The sequence below is a fragment of the Pongo abelii genome, chromosome 19 (genome assembly GCF_028885655.2).
Source record: "Pongo abelii isolate AG06213 chromosome 19, NHGRI_mPonAbe1-v2.0_pri, whole genome shotgun sequence".
NCBI classification, from domain to species: domain Eukaryota; kingdom Metazoa; phylum Chordata; class Mammalia; order Primates; family Hominidae; genus Pongo; species Pongo abelii.
This window is the reverse complement of record NC_072004.2, coordinates 42,945,623-42,963,735: the sequence shown is the minus strand read 5'-3', so window position 1 is coordinate 42,963,735 and position 18,113 is coordinate 42,945,623. Positions and strand designations below refer to the sequence as shown.

Sequence of the window (18,113 nt, the reverse complement as noted above, 5' to 3'; positions counted from 1 at the left end):
CAAATATCCAGGAAAACAGCCCTGGGCGGGAAGCGAAGTGTCCTCAGCCCTACTTTGGCCTGTGTTGGCTCCTGATAAACAGAAGGCTGCTGGGCCCCCACCCTGATAGCCCAATGTCTGCTTATCAGGGCCCCCTGACTATCCCACCCAGACCCAGACTCTCCTCCAACCCACACCCTACTCACAGCAATCCCCACCCCTGGCCAGAGGCCACAGCCACAGGATCTCTGGCTGGCTGAGATAATCTCTCTCCTTTCCCTTCAGGACCCCTAGGTTCTGCCCATGCTCACCTTTGGACTTGGCCCCCAGGGACTAGGCAGACGTCTAGGAAGTAAGTGGCATGAAGCTTGCCCTAGTACACGAAGCCCTGGCTTTGTTGAAGGAGCTTGAGCTGTCTGTGGGGTCTCTGAGTAGAGGTGGCCTCGCAGGAGGGACACAGGACAGGAAAGGGGGTCAGGGGAAGCAGGAGCAGACATAACGACAATGCCTCACCTGGTTAGAGCAGCTGGATTTCAGAAGCTTTGTCACTCATCTTTTTTTTTTTTAAACGGAGTCTCATTCTGTCACCCAGGGTAGATGGCAGTGGTGCAGTCTTGGCTCACAGCAACCTGTGCCTCCTGGGTTTAAGCAATTCTTGTGCCTCAGCCTCCCGAGTAGTTGGGATTACTGGTGCATGCCACCACGCCCGGCTAATTTTTTGTATTTTTAGTAGAGACGGGGTTTCTCCATGTTGGCCAGGCTGGTCTCAAACTCCTGACCTCGAATTATCCACCCACCTCAGCCTCCCAAAGTGCTGGGATTACAGGCATGAGCCATAGCACCTGGCCCTCACTCATCTTTCTATGTTTCTTTTTTTTTTTTTTTAGATAGAGTCTCACTCTGTCACCCAGGCTGAAGTGCAGTGGTGCAAACATGGCTCATTGCAGCCTCGACTTTCCAGGCTAAAGTGATCCTCTCACCGCAGCCCACCAAGTAGCTGGGACTATATAAGCACATGCCACCACAACTGGCTAATTTGTTTTTGTTTGTTGTTTTTTTTTTTTGTACTTTTAGTAGAGATGGGGTCTCACTATGTTACCCAGGCTGGTCTTGAACTCCTGCGCTCAAGCAACCTGCCCCCCCTCAACCTCCCAAAGTTTTGGGATTACAATTGTGAGCCACCGTGCCTGGGCTCTCACTCATATTTCTGACTTGACTCTTACAACTTGGCAAGATATGTATAACCACCAAAGCTCAGAGAAGTGCAATTTGTCCCCAGTCACACAGTTTGTGAGACAGAAGAAAGAAGTAAAGAAGGAAACTGACATTTGTTTCATATGTGCTAGGACCTGATCTGGGAGTTTGAGATGAGTGCTCAATATCACCCTCTTCATCACTGTATAAGGTAGGTATTCACAGCTGCCATTTTAAATTTGAGGAAACTGAGAGTGGGAACACTTGGTCCAAAGTCACAGAGCTGGATGCAGCAGGGCTAAGACTGTCACTTGGGACCTCTCACCTCTAGACCTGGGTTCTCGAAATGGTCCCAGGTGGCTTTCAAGAATATTCCATGGGCTTTCAGATGTTCAAGGACAGGCCTTGTGGGGGTCCCTGAGGGAATGGGGTGAGGTGGGAATGAACTTGTTTGAACCCCTTCTGTTGACCGGCACCAGCAGCTGATCCCCTAGATCTGGCCACTCCGTGAACTGGGGACTATTGTTATTCCTATTTACAAATAAGATCAGGGAGGGTCCCAGAGAGAAAATGGCTTGCCTGAGAGAGCCACAGCTTTGTCCATCTGCCTCCTGAGGCCAAGGTCTCTCTCCACCCCCATATTACATTAGGCTCAGCTTGATGTAGGCTGGAACATTTATTTAGTCATTAATTATGTGATAGAAGTACATCAGTGAGCTGGGTGTGGTGGCTCACGCCTGTAATCCCAGCACTTCGGGAGGCTGAGGCGGGCGGATCGCCTGAGCTCAGGAGTTCGACACCAGCCTGGGCAACATGGTGAAAGTCTGTCTCTACTAAAAATACAAAAAATTAGCTGGGCATGGCGGTGAGTGCCTGTAGTCCCAGCTACTCAGGAGGCTGAGGCAGGAGAATCGCTTGAACCTGGGAGGCGGAGGTTGCAGTGAGCCGAGATTGCGCTACTGTACTCCAGCCTGGTGACAGAGCAAGACTCTGGCTCAAAAAAAACAAAAAAACAAAAACAAGACACAGAAATACATCAGTGAATAAACAAGGCCCTCATGATTATTTCCTTAATGTGAATAATCACACAAATAAATAAGCCCCTATCAGGGAGACTTAAATAGTCTGGGAAGACTTCCCTGCAGAAGTAACGCTTAGAGATATGAAGAGGGAGGCTGGTGCGGTGGCTCACGCCTGTAATCCCAGCACTCTGGGAGCCCATGTGGGCGGATCACTTGAGCCCAGGAGTTTGAGAGCAGCCTAGACAACATGGCGAAACCCCGTCTCCACTAAAAATACAAAAATTAGCCGGGTGTGGTGGTGCACGCCTGTAATCCCAGCTACTTGGGAGGCTGAGGTGGGAAGATCACCTGAGCCCGGGGGGTTTGCAGGGAGCCGTGATGACACAACTGCACTCCAACCTGGGTGACAGAGTTAAATTGTCTAAAAGGAAGAAAAAAAAAGAGCTCTGAAGAGGGGCTAGGAGCTAACTAGACAAGAAAAGAAGGGAAGACCATGCTAAGCAGAGGGTAGAGCATGCCAGCGTGCTGTGGCCTCAGGAAATAGAACACCTCCACAGGACCCAGAAAAGGTTGGGTCTCTTCTCCCACTTCCATCCTGGTCTAGTCTGCCCCTGCAGAGGAAGAGTATAACTGCCTTCCAGCACACAGACCAGATTGTCTAGGATAGGGAAGAGGGAAGGGCGTGTCCCCCAGAATGCGGATTCTAAACAGCAGAGGCCTTGCTTTGAGGAGCCTCTCCTCTACCCCAGAGGCAAAGAACCAAACAGTGCTAGGCTCTCACTGGAAGTGCCTTGAGCTTTGAAGAGCAGACCCACAACAGCTGGGGATTCAGCTGCTCTCAAATCTCCTAGTAGAGCAACCCCCAAGAGGACCTTGCCAGGGCAGTGCTAGGCAGAGTCTCTCTGCCTGCCTAGGTCTGGCCTCCTTGGGCTCATCATAAACACAGGGGCAGGGGCTGGGAATAGAAATTTAGGCTGACGGGTATTGTGAGCTCGGCTGCCAGACAGATTCTGGAGATCCAGTTGCCAGGACCCTTCCTGCCCTATACAGAAAGAGTCAACTAACATTGCCCACCACCACTGCAAAACAAAAACAAAAACAAAAAAAGCAAAAACGAAAAACCTTCCACTAGGGATCTGACCAGCAATTAAATGCTGGTGGATGGGATGAGGCTGTTCTTTCTCCTTCCCAGCCCAGCAGAGATGACGAGCTTCTTGGAGATGGGAGTGAAGGGTGAATCTCAGGGCTAATGTGGTCCATGAGAGAGTATGTGAGAAAAGGCCTTCTAGGGAAAGGGGCCAGTGACCCTTGTCATGGACTCTAGCAGGGCAAGGGTTAAGAGGCAGGGCCAGGAAAAGTGCCCCACCCAGGGGAGGGACTGGTATGTTAAAAGGCAAGCAGCTTGAGGAAGAGGAAGGGACAGATCCTCCCTGCATCCAAAGGCCTCCTCAGTCTGCAGTTCCAGCTCCAGGTAAGTGCACCTTCTATGGGTCTGCCTGTCTGCTTGTTGGTCTGACCAAAGGGAACCTTCTGCATCATTATGCCATCTCTGGCTTGTTTAACACTGGCCCTGGGTCCCTGTGAGATCTCAGCAGACCCTAGCTCCAGTCCCCTTCCCATAACCCACCTGGGCTGTGCCTGACCACAGAATCAAGGAGACGCTGGCCTGGGAGGGAGCCGTAGAGCAGGGAGCAGGGAGCTGTGTGTGTCCAGCCCTGACCTGTCCTGTTCTGCCCCCAGCCCCCCACAGTGCTTTTCAAGCCATGCTTCCTGTGCCCCCAGTGGGGCCCTGGCTGGGATATCATCATATACTGTAAGTTTGCGATGAGACACTACAGTATAGATGATGTACTAGTCTGGGCACCCCCAGCTCTGGAGCCTGACAAGGAGGACAGGAGAGATGCTGCAAGCCCAAGAAGCTCTCTGCTCAGCCTGTCACAACCTACTGACTGCCAGGGCACTTGGGAATGGCAAGGAAACCGTTACCATTACTGAGTTTAGTAATGGTAATGGTTCTCTTGCTATACCCAGAAAACGTGCCAGGAAGAGAACTCAGGACCCTGGAGCAGACTACTGGAAGGGAGACTCCAGCTCAAACAAGGCAAGGGTGGGGGCGTGGGATGGGGGGTAGGGGAGGGAATAGATACATTTTCTCTTTCCTGTTGTAAAAAAATAAAGATAAGCCAGGCACAGTGGCTCACGCTTGTAATCCCACCGCTTTCAGAGGCCAAGGCAGGAGGATTTCTTGAGCCCAGGAGTTTGAGACCAGCCTAGACAACATAGTGAGACTCAGTCCCTAACATTAAAAAATAAAAATAAATAAATAAAAGGAATAAAGATGAGAACCAGAATGCTTATATTTTAGTAGTATCCAAGACTGGGGAGAGGGATGGGGTGGGAGAGATCAAGAATTGGGGAGCAGATGGGTGGCGCGACCTCACTCAGGAGACACGAGTTTTTATCCAAGTTCAAGGTGAAGGAAGTGAGGGCAGGAAGAGAAATCTCCCTGCTAGCAACAGCGACTCAGGGAGAAACTCTGGGCCCATAGCTAGCTGGAGGCAGGGTGACATTGCTCCCACCAATGGGCCATCTTCTTAGCTACACCTTTGTAGCTGTGGTCCCAGGCAGAGGAACCACCTGGAAACTGAGCTAAGGCAGGTTCCTTCTTCCAACAGAAGACACAGCTGAGCAGGGACTGTGCAGACTCAGTAGGGCCAGGCCAGCTAGCGGCCAGTCAGTGTTCATGTCTCTCACCAGTGCCTGGAGGGTCCCCAGCCAAGGACAGATCTGGTCAGTTCCCACCAGCAGCTTGAGCTGGAATGCCCTGGGAGGGTCAGTAGAGGGTGGTCACTTGAGGAGCTTCACAGAGAGATGGATGTCAACATCACAGAGGAAGATGTCCATGAGGTCACGGCCTGCCTCCTGTGCTATCTGGGAGATCACGTGGCCCTTCGGACCAATCAGGAGTTTCTGAGGGTACGTGAAAGAGAAGGAAGCCAGGAATGATGGCACATGCCTGTAGTCCCAGCTACTCGGGGGGCTAAGGTGAGAAGATCCTTTGAGCACAGGAGTTTGAGTCCAGCCTGGGTAACAGTGCGACCCCTCTTTAAAAAAAAGAGAAGGTGGCCGGGCGCAGTGGCTCACGCCTGTAATCCCAGCACTTTGGGAGGCCGAGGCGGGCAGATCACCTGAGGTCAGGAGTTCGAGACCAGCCTGGCCAACATGGTGAAACGCTGTCTCTACTAAAAATACAAAAAATTAGCTGGGCATGGTGGCGGGCACCTGTCATCTCAGCTACTTGGGAGGCTGAGGCAGGAGAATCACTTGAACCTGGGAGGCAGAGGTTGCAGTGAGCTGAGATCGCGCCTCTGCACCCCAGCCTGAGTGACAGAGAAAGACCCTGGCTCAAAAAAAATTAAAAAATAAAAAAAAGAGAGGGTTAGGTGCGGTGGCTCACACATATTAATCCCAGCACTTTCGGAGGCCAAGGTGGGTGGACTGCTTGGGCCCAGGAGTTTGAGACCAGCCTGGACAACATGGTGAAACCCCTTCTCTACAAAAAAATTTTTTTAAATTAGCGGATGGTCAGGTGGCACTTTGGGAGGCTGAGGTGGGCGGACAATTTGAGGTCAAGTGTTTGAAGCCAGCCTGGCCAACATGGTGAAACCCTGTCTCTACTAAAAATACAAAAATTAGCTGGGCTTGGTGGTGGGCACCTGTAATCCCAGCTTCTCGAGAGGCTGAGGCAGGAGAATCACTTGAGCCCAGGAGGCGGAGGTTGCAGTGAGCAGAGATCGCGCTACTGCACTCCAGCCTGGATGACAGAGTGAGACTTTGTCTCAAAAAAAATAAAATAAAAAAAATAAAAAAATCAGCTGGTCCCAGCTCCTCAGGGGCTGAGGCGGGAGGATTGCTTGAGCGTGGGAAGTCAAGGCTGCAGTGAGCTGTGATCACACCACTGCACTCCAGCCTGGGTGACAGAGTGAGACTGTCTCAAAAAAAAGAAAAGAAGAAAAAAAGAGAGAAGGATATGGTCCTGCTCTCAGGGCTCCAAGCTGGGGGAAGAATTCCTGCCTAACACAGTCTTGATCTCTCCTCTGAGCCTAGTCTCACTTACCATATAAGATTCTTTGGGCACCAAAAGCTTCTGTTGGATAACCAGCTCCCCACCTGGTCCTTCCTCCCACACTGCCGTCTTCTGTACAGGGAGACAAATGATTAGTCAGTCATACACCTGGGTAGAGGTGTGTGTCTGGTAGAGAGCCCCCAGAACCCTTCACTCTGTACCTGCTGTACATTGTAAGGCACCTCCTGGGGCAGGTGCTCTAGGAGCTTCTCTCGGATAATGTTGGCGCAGATCTCTTCTGGTGTCTGGCTAGTGAGGACTGCACTGTGGTACTCCCAGGGCCCTGGCTGGGCCTGTGTCAGGAGGTATTGCTGTGGGAACAGAGGGAATAGATGGGCATCTTAATCCCAACCAGGACTTTTCTCCTCACTTTTGCTTCCAGGAGGAAATTTGAGGGCTGTCTTCATATGGTAGAAACCAAGGGCCAGGCTACGGCCAAGACTAACTGACCTTTAGTGTTTTCACATCCTCCTGGCTTAGGGCTGACAACATGAAGATCTCCTTGAAGTGGGGCCAGCCAGTCCTCTGAGGGTTTCCCACAGATTGTGTGTTTGGGTCCTTAACTGCTGGGCTGGGGCAATGGGTGCCAGGGTGTGAGTGGAAGGCCTGCCTCATCTTGAGCTTTTTGCCATTGACCACACCTTCAGTGAGGGCTGCCGTGAGCTCCAGGAGAACTGACTTCTGTTTCAGACAATCTACCTGGACATGGGGGATGGGCAAAGGGTGTGTGGTCAGAGATAGGGGACTTGGAGGGAAGTAGACCCCTTCCTCAGGTGGGTAGTGCTCACCTTGTTCATGACCAGGACACTAGGGATCTGGGAGAACTTGGTCAAGCACCTGAGCAACTGGGGGCTGAGCTGGTTCCGTGTCCATTTGTCTGAGACATCCACAAGAACCACAACTGGAAGATGGCAAGGCAGGAAGAAGGAAAAGGAAATGGTCACTCTTCCTCCTGCCCTGACAAAAACTTCCATGGTATGAGCTTGGCTTTCGCCCCCCAAACTGCCAAGGAATGAAAGGCCATGACCCCTGTAAACTGGGCTTAAGGTTCCCATCCTGAACCTAACCAAGATCAGCAGATTCCATGCTCTTCCATGGATCTTCCAACAAAGAGAGCTCCAGGTGATGCCTGAGGGACAGACATACATCAGTCAGGAAAGGTCTTATGACTAAGGCATTTCTGATGAGGGATGTCGTATGGTAAAGGGGTTTTCCAGCCCCTATAATGGACTCTCCCCACCCTCTTTCAGTACCTCCCTCCCAATCCACCCCAATTCCACCACCATTACCTCTTCTGTTTACCAGGACTGATAATGCCAGGTGTGTCAAGTAGAATCTAAAATCAGGAAAGTGAGATACCCAGACCCCAGGAGAAAAGATTATGACTGGGAAGTGAGAGAGAGGCTACCTGTGATGTCAGGACCTGCCCTCCCTTCTCAGTCAAGCTATTATTGACTTTAGGTTTGTTTTTTGTTTTTTTCTGAGACGGAGTCTCACTCTGTCACCCAGGCTGGAGTGCAGTGGCACAATCTCAGCTCACTGCAACCTCTGCCTCCCGGCTTCAAGCAATTCTCCTGCCTCAACCTCCTGAGTAGCTGGGATTACAGGTGTGCACCACCACACCCGGCTAATTTTTGTATTTTTTTATTAGAGACAGGGTTTCACCATGTTGGCCAGGCTGGTCTGGAACTCCTGATCTCAAGTGATCCACCCGCTTTGGCCTCCCAAAGTGCTGGGATTACAGACGTGAGCCACCGCGCCCAGGCTGACCTTAGGTTTTTACCATTCTGCTTTGATGGGATCTGGGAGAAAGATGATGACTGTGAATATAAGGAAGATTAGGAAGCAGTAAACAGAGAATGAAATCGGCTGGGCGTGGTGGCTCATGCCTGTAATCCCAGCACTTTGGGAGGCCAAGGCGGGCGGATCACCTGAGGTCAGGAGTTTGAGACTAGCCTGGCCAACATGGTGAAACCCCATCTCTACTAAAAACACAAAATTAGCCGGGCGTGGTGGCGCATGCCTGTAGTCTCAGCTACTCCGGAGGCTGAGGCAGGAGAACTGCTTAAACCCGGGAGGCAGAGGTTGTAGTGAGCTGAGATCATGCCATTGAACTCCAGCCTGGGCAACAAGAATGAAACTCCATCTCAAAAAAAAAAAAGAGAGAGAGAATGAAATCTTTCTGACTAGATGCCAGGGGAGGGCAAGGTAGAGACAGAACTATACTATGCCTAAAGGAAAAGGAAACCCCCTTTCCTGGCCAGGCGCGGTAGCTCACACCTGTAATCCCAGCACTTTGGGATGCCGAGGCAGGCGGATCACGAGGTCAGCAGATCGAGACCATCCTGGCTAACACGGTGAGACCCCGTCTCTACTAAAAATACAAAAAATTCGCTGGCTGTGGTGGCAGGCACCTGTAGTCCCAGCTACTTAGGAGGCCGAGGCAGGAGAATGGCGTGAACCCGGGAGGTGGAGCTTGCAGTGAGCCAAGATCGCGTCACTGCACTGCAGCCTGGGCGACAGAGCAAGACTCCATCTCAAAAAAAAAAACAAAACAAAACAGAAACCCCCTTTCCTCACATAAATGAATGTGACCATCATTTTCTTCAAGGCTGATGGTAAGGGAGACCCTCTTAGCTTCACCCTCTGTCCAGTTTCAAGGACTCCCTTTGTAGGTACCCACCACCTGGGTCTCATTCTCTGTGATGACCCCCAGAGCTTGGCAGCGAGTGGTATGCACCTTCTTGGAAACAGGGAACACCTGCCAGAAACAAAGGCGTCTCAGTGAGGTCCCAGATCCCTCCAAGACCATCCTTGAAGGCATGGCAGGAAGTAAAAGATGTAAAGGGTAGGATGGTCAAGGGTGTAGCATACCTTTCGGCCCAGTAGCTGGTTGGAGAGTGTTGACTTCCCTGCATTCGGGGCTCCCAGGAGGACCACTCGTAGGACCCGGGGATTCTCAGGCATATCAGGGTGATGGACCAACAGGACATCCTGCTCATCTATGTGCAAGTGGGAAGAGGCGTGAGACATAGTGGAATCTGGATTTCCTGTCAAGTGCTTGTTCCTGCCCACCCACAAAGGGAGCAGGGGTACAAAATTAATGCACCAGGTTGAAGTCACCTAGACCTGACTTTGAGACTTTGTTTGGCCCTTAATTTACATTAATTTATAAAGTAACTCTCTGAGCCCTTTAGTTTTCTCATATGTAAAATCGAGTTGATATTAACAGTACCTACTTACCAGCTTATCTTATAATTTTTTTGATGACTTGCAATTGTGTAAAACAACTCAGCACAATACCTGGCACTTAATAATTACTGCATGTAATTATAATGGGTAGCTGTGCCTGAGAAGTGTATGTACATGAAAGCAAGCTGGATTACACAAAGCCAGATACTTCCTCAGCTCTCATTCTCTCACCCTACTAAGGGTGCTATGAAGGCTCTGCAAGCTTTCCCAGTCTTTTTTTTTTTTTTCCTGAAGGAGGGACGGGAGGAAGGGCTGGGGTCAAGAAGGGAGAGGGCCCATTCTTTTTATATTATCTTCTTATGACACCATTTTGCAATGACCAGTTTGTGTCCAGTCTCCAATACCGGACACTGTTTGAAGAATAAAGTGTGCTGTTTTCCAGGTGTAACTGTGTCTTGACAAGTAGATGAGGCCCAACATGCATTTATTGGATCAAATTTGCTTCCCATGTCGGGGTGCAGAGCCATAGTTCCACTTTGTCTGTGGCCCTTCAATCTCATGCTCTTTAGTGAGTGTCTCTGGTTGTGACCAGATCGTTTCCTTCTCCCACTCAAACTGTTATTTCTCTCCTGAGAGATTTTTCACTGCTCGTCCCTGTCAGGGCCTCAAAATCGTTCTCTATAAAATAGAATCAAAGACTGTATCCCCAGAAACCTTTCAATGCTAAAAACATGACAGTTCCGGGCAAACCTATCAGGGCTCTTTACCTCTGTGCATGGACACCGCGGGGACGCAAGGAGTCACCGAACTGTCGGGCTGAGAGAATCCGAGGAAGTGGTCCAGGGCAGAGCCCTGGCCGTTACTGCGAGAAGCCGAGGCCAAGCGGGGACCAGAGAAAGCGGATCCCGCGACGCAGGACACGCACCTCCGTTGAAAGCCTAAGGGTGAGGAAAAAGGGATCACCCGCTCCCTCGCGACATGACGGCCCACCTGCCAGACTCTTAACACCGATTGAACAAGCCTAGCCCCGCGCCAGCTGGGGGCAGCCATTACAGCCGCAAGGCACTGCGGGAACCGACCAGGAGCGCTCCTACGATTGAACAGAGCGGCTGACGAACCAGCGAGTAGGAGAGAGGTAGGTCTGCCCAAATGGAAAGCCGAGACACATGGGATGTGGGCGGGAGGAGGAACTGCTCTGGAGACTGGTGGAGGCTAAGGAAGGGGGAAAATGTGTATTCAGAGTCTATGCAAGCATGACGGTAGTTTTGGACTCCCATACACAACGTATTTTTTTCTTCTGCCAAAGTTTTGTAAAAGGCCCTTCTGGCCATGTCTCCTAAAAGACTACATTTCCCAGGAGGCCAAATAGCAGAAATCGTCCTCCCATCGAGGGAGGAATGGTTGTGGGAGTGGGAGGGGGCACTGTTCCGCCTGTCCCCATAAGGGTTTTGTTGTTGTTTGTTCCTAGTCCTTTCCATCCTTTGGCCTGCAGGATCCTCTCCCAGCCTTAATTTGGCTTGCCCTAGAGGTCAGCGGTGGCCCCGGGCTGTCTGCACCTTTGCTTTAGGCTAGGTTCCTGGAAGGAGTGGTCCTTGGGTCGGTGTTTGGGATGAAGAGCAGGTCTGGATTTCCCTCCTGTAAGACTTGGCTACTGTCTACTATCTGAGGTCATTCCTTTATGGAGAACAACCAGAGGGTTTGCAAAGGAGGAAGTGGCTTAGCCACCTAAGGTCTCCTAGACCGCTCTAGCAGCCGGAGAAATTCCATTTACCTTGCTCTGTTTGAGGCCTTGAGCCCTCTTCATCCTTTGTAGCCTCTAAATCAAACACTTGAAACAGAGAGCCGGGCGCGGTGGCTCACGCCTGTAATCCCAGCACTTTGGGAGGCTGAGGCGGGCGGATCACGAGGTCAGGAGATCGAGACCATCCTGGCTAACACGGTGAAACCCCGTCTCTACTAAAAATACAAAAAATTAGCCGGGCGTAGTGGCGGGCGCCTGTAGTCCCAGCTACTTGGGAGGCTGAGGCAGGAGAATGGCGTGAACCTGGGAGGTGGAGCTTGCAGTGAGCTGAGATTGCACCACTGCACTCCAGCCTGGGCGAGAGAGTGAGACTCCATCTCAAAAAAAGAAAAAAGAAAAAAAAAAGAAACAGAGATAAACTTTGGTAGAGGGGGTGTTGAGGAAAGAAGGTTCTTAGAGTCAGTGCTCATTCTGTTGCCCAGGCTGGAGTGCAGTGGCATGATCATAGCTCACTGGAGCCTGAAACTCTTGGGTTCAAGCAATCTTCCAGTTTCAGCCCTCTTGAGTAGCTAGGACTACAGGCACATGCTAACATGCCTGACTATGGAGGAAGATGTATAAAGCATCTACTAGCAAGCTCTGTCCTGTGCTGGGAATACATCAGTGAACAAAACAGAAATCTCTATCACGGGACTTCAGGGACCCCATCTCTAAAATAACAACAACAACAAAAATACGACACAATACAGTATAACAACTATTTATATAGCACTTACATGTATTAGATATTATAAGTAATCTAGAGACTTTAAGATGACTTAAAGTCATCTCTTACTACAAGAGAATCAGCAGATTTTGGTATCCATAGGATGGGAGGGTGGAAATTATGGTATCTAAATTCCCTGGGAAGACACAACTGTATATTCTGGCTATCCTCAATTTCTCTCCTCCCATTCTTTCTTTTATTTTTATTTTTTTGAGAAAGGGTCTTGCTCTCTCGCCCAGACTGGAGTGCAGTGGTGCAATCATGGCTTACTACAGCCTCGACCTCCCAGTCACAAGCATTCCTCCCACCTCAGCCCTGCTAGTAGCTGTGACTACAGACCTGCCGCCACCATGCCTAGTAATTCTTTTTTTTTTCTGAGACAGAGTTTTGCTCTTGTTGCCCAGGCTTCAGTGCAATGGCGCGATCTTGGCTCACTGCAACCTCTACCTCCCAGGTTCAAGTGATTTTCCTGCCTCAGCCTCCCGAGTAGCTGGGATCACAGGCATGCACCATCACGCCTGGCTAATTTTGTATTTTCAGTAGAGATGGGGTTTCTCCATGTTGATCAGGCTGGTCTTGAACTCCCAACCTCAGGTGATCCACCCACCTCAACCTCCCAATGCACTGGGATTACAGGGGTCAGCCACCTCGCCCAGTGCTAATTTTTAAATCTTTTGCAGAGACAGAGTCTCACTACGTTGCCCAGGCTGGTTACGAACTCCTGGCCTCAAGTGATCCTCTGCCTCGGCCTCCCCAAGTGTTGAGTTTACAGGCATGAGACACCATGCCTGGCCTTTCCCCAGATATTTTTTTCTTCAGTTGGTTGAATTCCTGGATGCTGAACCCTTGGATATTGAGGACAAGTATTGAGCAGGAGAGGGCTGTGGGGTTAACAGAGGATTTTCTTTTCTTTTTTAAGAGGAGAATTTTATTTTTACTGAGATGGAGTCTGGCTTCCCTAGGCTGGAGTGCAATGGTTGAATCTCACTGCAACCTCTGCCTCCCAGACTCAAGCAATCCTCCCTCTTCAGCCTCCCAAGTAGCTGGGACTATAGATGCGGGCCAACACACCTGGCTAATTTTTTGGTAATTTTTTTGTACAGATGGGGTTTCACCATGTATCCCAGGTTGGTCTTGAACTCCGCCTACTCCATCTCCCAAAGTGCTGAGATAACAGGCGTGAGTTACTGTACCTGGCCTGAACATTTTTTTTTTGAGACGGAGTCTTGCTCTGTCACCCAGGCTGGAGTGCAGTGACGCGATCTCGGCTCTGCCTCCCGGGTTCAGGCCATTCTCCTGCCTCAGCCTCCCGAGTAGCTGAGACTACAGGCACCCACCACCATGCCCGGCTAATTTTTTGTATTTTTAGTAGAGACGGTGTTTTACTGTGTTAGCCTGGATGGTCTCGATCTCCTGACCTCGTGATCCACCCACCTTGGCCTCCCAAAGTGCTAGGATTACAGGCGTGAGCCACCGTGCCAGGCCACGTTGTTTTTTTAATTAAAAAAAATTTTTTTTGAAACACAATCTCACTCTGTTGTCTGAGCTGGAGTGTAGTGGTACAATTCTGGCGCACTGCAACCTCCACCTCCTGGGCTCAGGTGATTCCCCCATTTTAGCCTCCCAGGTAGCTGGGACTACAGATGTGCCCAACCATGCCCAGCTAATTTCTGTTTTTTTTTTTTTTTGAGACGGAGTCTTGCTGATCGCCCAGGCTGGAGTGCAGTGGTGCGATCTCAGCTCACTGCAACCTCCACCTCCCTGGTTCAAGTGATTCTCCTGGCTCAGCCTCCCGAGTAGCTGGAATTACAGGTGCCCGCCACCACACCGGCTAATTTTTGTATTTTTGGTAGAGACAGGATTTCGCCATGTTGGCTAGGCTGGTCTCAAACTCCTGATCTGGTGATCTGCCCGCCTTGGCCTCCCAAAGTGCTGGGATTACAGGGATGAGTCACTGCACCTAGCCTAATTTCTGTATTTTTTTATAGAGACAGGCTCTCACCATGTTGCCCAGGTTGGTCTTTTTTTTGTTTGTTTGTTTGTTTGAGACTCCCAGGCTGGAGTGCAATGGTGCGATCTTGGCTCACTGCAACCTCTGCCTCCCGGGTTCAAGCTATTTTCCTGCCTCAGGCTCCCAATTAGCTGGAGTTACAGTCTTCTGCCACCACACCCGGCTAATTTTTTGTATTTTTAGTAGAGATAGGGTTTCACCATGTTGGCCAGGCTGGTCTCGAACTCCTGACCTCAGGTGATCCACCCACCTCGGCCTCCCAAAGTGCTGGGCTTACAGGTGTGAGCCACCACGCCTGGCTTGGCCCAGGCTGGTCTTGAACTCTGGGGCTCAAGTGAGCCATCCGCTTTGACCTCCCAAAGTGCTGAGATTACAGGTGTGAGTTACTGCCCCAGCCTTGGAACACTTTTTTTTTTTTTTTGAGATGGAGCCTCCCTCTGTCGCCCAGGCTGGAGTGCAGCGGTGTGATCTCAGCTCACCACAACCTCCACCTCCTGGATTCAAGCAATTCTTCTGCCTCAGCCTCCTGAGTAGCTGGGATTACAGGAGCACCCCACCAAGCCCAGCTAAATTTTTGTAGTTTTAGTAGAGACGGGGTTTCACCATATTGGCCAGGCTTGTCTCAAACTCCTAACCTTGTGATCCGCCCACCTTGGCCTCCCAAAGCGTTGGGATTACAGGTGTGAGCTGCCACGCCCGGCGGAACATTTTTTTACAATTTTTGATTTTTATAGAAAGAACCTGTTCAAAACTGGTCAGACACTGCACATGAGAAGTTTCCAGAACCACAATGATGAAAACAACAAAAACCGACAAACAGAAGAAAATAGGCAAACAGACAGAACCTACAAACAGAACACAAATACCCCAGACTAAACTGTTTCAAAATCAAGGTCCCAGTTGACCGAAGGATTCTAAAGAAACTCATGTGGCTGGCCGGGCGCAGTGGCTCAAGCCTGTAATCCCAGCACTTTGGGAGGCCGAGGCGGGCAGATCACAAGGTCAGGAGATCAAGACCATCCTGGCTAACACGGTGAAACTCTGTCTCTACTAAAAATACAAAAAAGTTAGTCGGGCGTGGTGGCGGGCGCCTGTAGTCCCAGCTACTTGGGAGGCTGAGGCAGGAGAATGGCGTGAACCTGGGAGGCGGAGCTTGCAGTGAGCCGAGATGGGGCCACTGCACTCCAGCCTGGGTGACAGAGCAACAGAGCAAGACTCTGTCTCAAAAAAAAAAAAAAAAAAAGAAACTCATGTGGCCAAGGGTGAGGAGACTCCAATGCCTGAGCAAGTACCCAGAGTGGAAGGAAAAACAACTCAGAAATTCAAACCACAATCCCTGCCCGCTGGCCCCTCATGCTGTCAAGAGTGAGGCAAAGGGCTTCACAGCTTTATGGGGCAGAGAAGAGAGTGGTGACAATAGCTTAAATAATGGGAGGAGGGGGATTTTTTTTTTGAGACAGAGTTGCACTCTTGTTGGCCAGGTTGGAGTGCAATGGCATGACCTCGGCTCACTGCAACCTCCGCCTCCTGGGTTCTAAGTGATTCTCCTGCCTTAGCCTCCTGAGTAGTTGGGATTACAGGCATGCACCACCACGCCCGGCTAATTTTTTGTATTTTTAGTAGAGATGGGGTTTCTCCATGTTGGTCAGGCTGGTTTCGAACTCCCAATCTCAGGTGATCTGCCCTCCTTGGCCTCCCAAAGTGCTGGGATTACAGGCGTGAGCCACTGCGCTTGGTGAGGAGGGGAATTTTTACATTTCAGCTTTTTGTTTTCTCTTCCCTTATAGGGGAAGAGGAGAGAGTGGTAGCTTGAAGTTAAGGAGAAAACAGTGATTTTTTTTTTCTTCTTCTTTAATGTAGAAAACATCTAGGAATGGCAGGCTGTAATGAAAAAAATGCCAAATTTGGCCAATTCCTAAAGAGGAGGTGGGCGCTTGTGTGGGTTGGTTATGAGAGGTACCAACCTTGGGTGTTGCAGCTTCTTGGAAGAAAACACTCCAGATACAAAGATTTGAGGGTGAGAGAGTAGAAGGGGGGGCCAGAATGGGGAACCCTTAAGTGGTACCAAAATTAGCTGCGGCCTGCTCCCTGCTGGTGAGTTCCTGGAGTGTAGAGAGTAGCAGGGAAGGGATTGGGGTCGAAGAGAAAATAAATTGATATGCTGATTTAAAAAAAACAACTCTACTCAAGGCTCCATGGCCCCGGGGCAGAAGAGTAGAAAATCGCTAAGTGTCAATTACAGTGCTTTCTTGGGTCATCCCCCACTTTTTTTTTTTTTTTTTTTTTGAGACGGAGTCTCCCTGTCTCCCAGGCTGGAGTGCCATGGCTCACTGCAAACTCCGCCTCCCGGGTTCTCGCCATTCTCCTGCCTCAGCCTCCCCAGTAGCTGGGACTCCAGGCGTGCGCCACCACGCCCGGCTAATTTTTTGTATTTTTAGTGGAGACGAGGTTTCACCATGTTAGCCAGGATGGTCTCGATCTGCTGACCTCGTGATCCTCCCGCCTCGGCCTCCCAAAGTGCTGGGATTACAGGCGTAAGCCCCCGTGCCCAGCCGGGTCATCCCCCACTTAACATGAGCTCAGTTCTGGTGGGGAATCAGTGCTGCCAGCACTTGGGGTATGGGCTGGTGGCCCAGTCTAGACTCTTGGCTCCCAGGGGAGAGGGGAAGGTGGCGCCCCCTGCTGGAGACTATATGACAACAATATATATTCCTATATTTGAACCATTGTGGGTCTTCTGAGCCATTTCCCTACTTGAATTTCTTTTTTTCTTTCTTTGAGACAGAGTTTTGTTCTGTCACCCAGGCTAGAGTGCAGTGGCCCGATCTTGGCTCACTGCAACTTCCGCCTCTCTGGTTCAAGCGATTCTCCTGCCTCAGCCTCCCAAGTAGCTGGGATTACAGGCACCCACCACCACACTGGCTAATTTTTTTATTTTTAGTAGAGACAAAGTTTCACCATCTTGGCCAGGCTGGTCTTGAATTCCTGACCTCGTGATCTACCTTCCTCAGCCTCCCAAAGTGCTGCGATTACAGGCGTGAGCCACCGCGCCCGGACCCCTACTTGAATTTCTTACCAAGGGCAGAATAGTGGATTTTTCCCCTGCCAATTATTAATTCATTATATACAATATAGTTATCCATAGAAACACCCCTACTCCAAACTCAGACCATGTGGTTGGATGAGGCTCACTCCAGGCAGGGAGCACACAACCCGGAACCAACTCAATCAGTGTATAACATTCTCTAGCCCATGATGATTGTTTTAGAGATGGGCACATAACCCAGGGAGATAAAAGGTACAAGGAGAATTTTGCTTCTTTCCCACTGGAGCTGGATGTAAGAAGACATAATATCTGGAGCTGCTGCAGTCATGTTGATACCAGAAGGGGAGAGCCAACCCAGAGAAAGATATCATTTATTCACTCCTGAACAAAAATCTATTGAGTAGTTGCTATGTGCCAGACACTGCTCTAGGGCTCAAGTCACCCACCTCAGCCTTCCAAAGTGTTGGGATTTCAGATGTGAGCCAACATGCGCAGGCTCCATCTGCTTCTCTCTCCTTCATCTTCACTACACTATTTTGTTTTCTTTCTTTCTTTTTTTTTTTTTTGAGGCAAAGTCTCGCTCTTTCGCCCAGGCCAGAGTGCAGTGGTGCTATCTCGGCTCACTGCAAGCTCTGCCTCCCGGATTCACACCATTCTCAGGCCTCAGCCTCCAGAGTAGCTGGGACTATAGGCGCCTGCCACGGCGCCCGGCTCATTTTTTGTATTTTTAGTAGAGACGGGGTTTCACCATGTTAGCCAGAATGATCTCGATCTCCTGACCTCGTGATCTGCCCATCTTGGCCTCCCAAAGCGCTAGGATTACAGGCGTGAGCCACTATGCCCGGCCTTGTTTTTCTTTATTTAATTAATTAATTTATTTATTTTTGAGATAGAGTCCTGCTCTGTCGCCCAGGCTGGAGTGCAGTGGCACGATCTCAGCTCACTGCAACCTCCACTTCCCAGATTCAAGCAATTCTCCTGCCTTAGCCTCCGGAGTAGGTGGGATTACAGGCTTCCACCACAATGCCTGGCTAAT

At 50.3% G+C, this 18,113-nt stretch overlaps 2 protein-coding genes across 5 annotated transcripts in view; one reads left to right on the top strand and one right to left on the bottom strand.

Annotated features, from left to right (window-relative positions):
* Nucleotides 1–4,534: 4,534 nt before the first annotated feature.
* Nucleotides 4,535–10,629, bottom strand: ERAL1 (Era like 12S mitochondrial rRNA chaperone 1). Of its 3 annotated transcripts, XM_002827212.6 has the most exons (10): nucleotides 10,281–10,629; nucleotides 9,196–9,323; nucleotides 9,005–9,082; nucleotides 7,611–7,657; nucleotides 7,389–7,450; nucleotides 7,110–7,222; nucleotides 6,772–7,020; nucleotides 6,483–6,632; nucleotides 6,313–6,393; nucleotides 4,535–5,165 (listed from the first exon to the last, which is right to left on the bottom strand). In XM_002827212.6, exons 1-10 carry the CDS (start codon nucleotides 10,561–10,563, stop codon nucleotides 5,043–5,045), a joined length of 1,314 nt encoding a protein of 437 aa, XP_002827258.2. In that variant the 5' UTR covers nucleotides 10,564–10,629; the 3' UTR covers nucleotides 4,535–5,042. The 3 variants fall into 3 exon arrangements, with proteins under 3 accessions (XP_002827258.2, XP_009249717.1, XP_063574638.1); XM_009251442.3 differs by lacking the exon at nucleotides 9,005–9,082 and having other exon boundaries at nucleotides 10,281–10,563; XM_063718568.1 differs by lacking the exon at nucleotides 10,281–10,629 and having other exon boundaries at nucleotides 8,902–9,082; nucleotides 9,196–9,322.
* FAM222B (family with sequence similarity 222 member B) overlaps nucleotides 10,347–18,113 on the top strand; it is a 98,269-nt gene continuing 90,502 nt past the window's right edge. Inside the window, exon 1 of one of the 2 annotated variants that reach the window (XM_054536564.2) lies at nucleotides 10,347–10,648. The gene's annotated coding sequence lies outside the window, so the exon portion shown is untranslated. The remainder of the gene's footprint in view (nucleotides 10,649–18,113) is intronic. The other variant, XM_054536560.2, reaches the window with a different exon arrangement.

Excerpts from the sequence above, each read along its gene's own strand:
- ERAL1 (XM_002827212.6), bottom strand. The coding sequence starts at position 10,563 with ATGGCTGCCCCCAGCTGGCGCGGGGCTAGGCTTGTTCAATCGGTGTTA. Across the intron at positions 7,451-7,610 it reads AGTCCTGGTAAACAGAAGAG|GCATCACCTGGAGCTCTCTT; the intron begins GTAATGGTGGTG and ends TCTGTCCCTCAG. Across the intron at positions 6,633-6,771 it reads AGGATGTGAAAACACTAAAG|CAATACCTCCTGACACAGGC; the intron begins GTCAGTTAGTCT and ends CTGTTCCCACAG.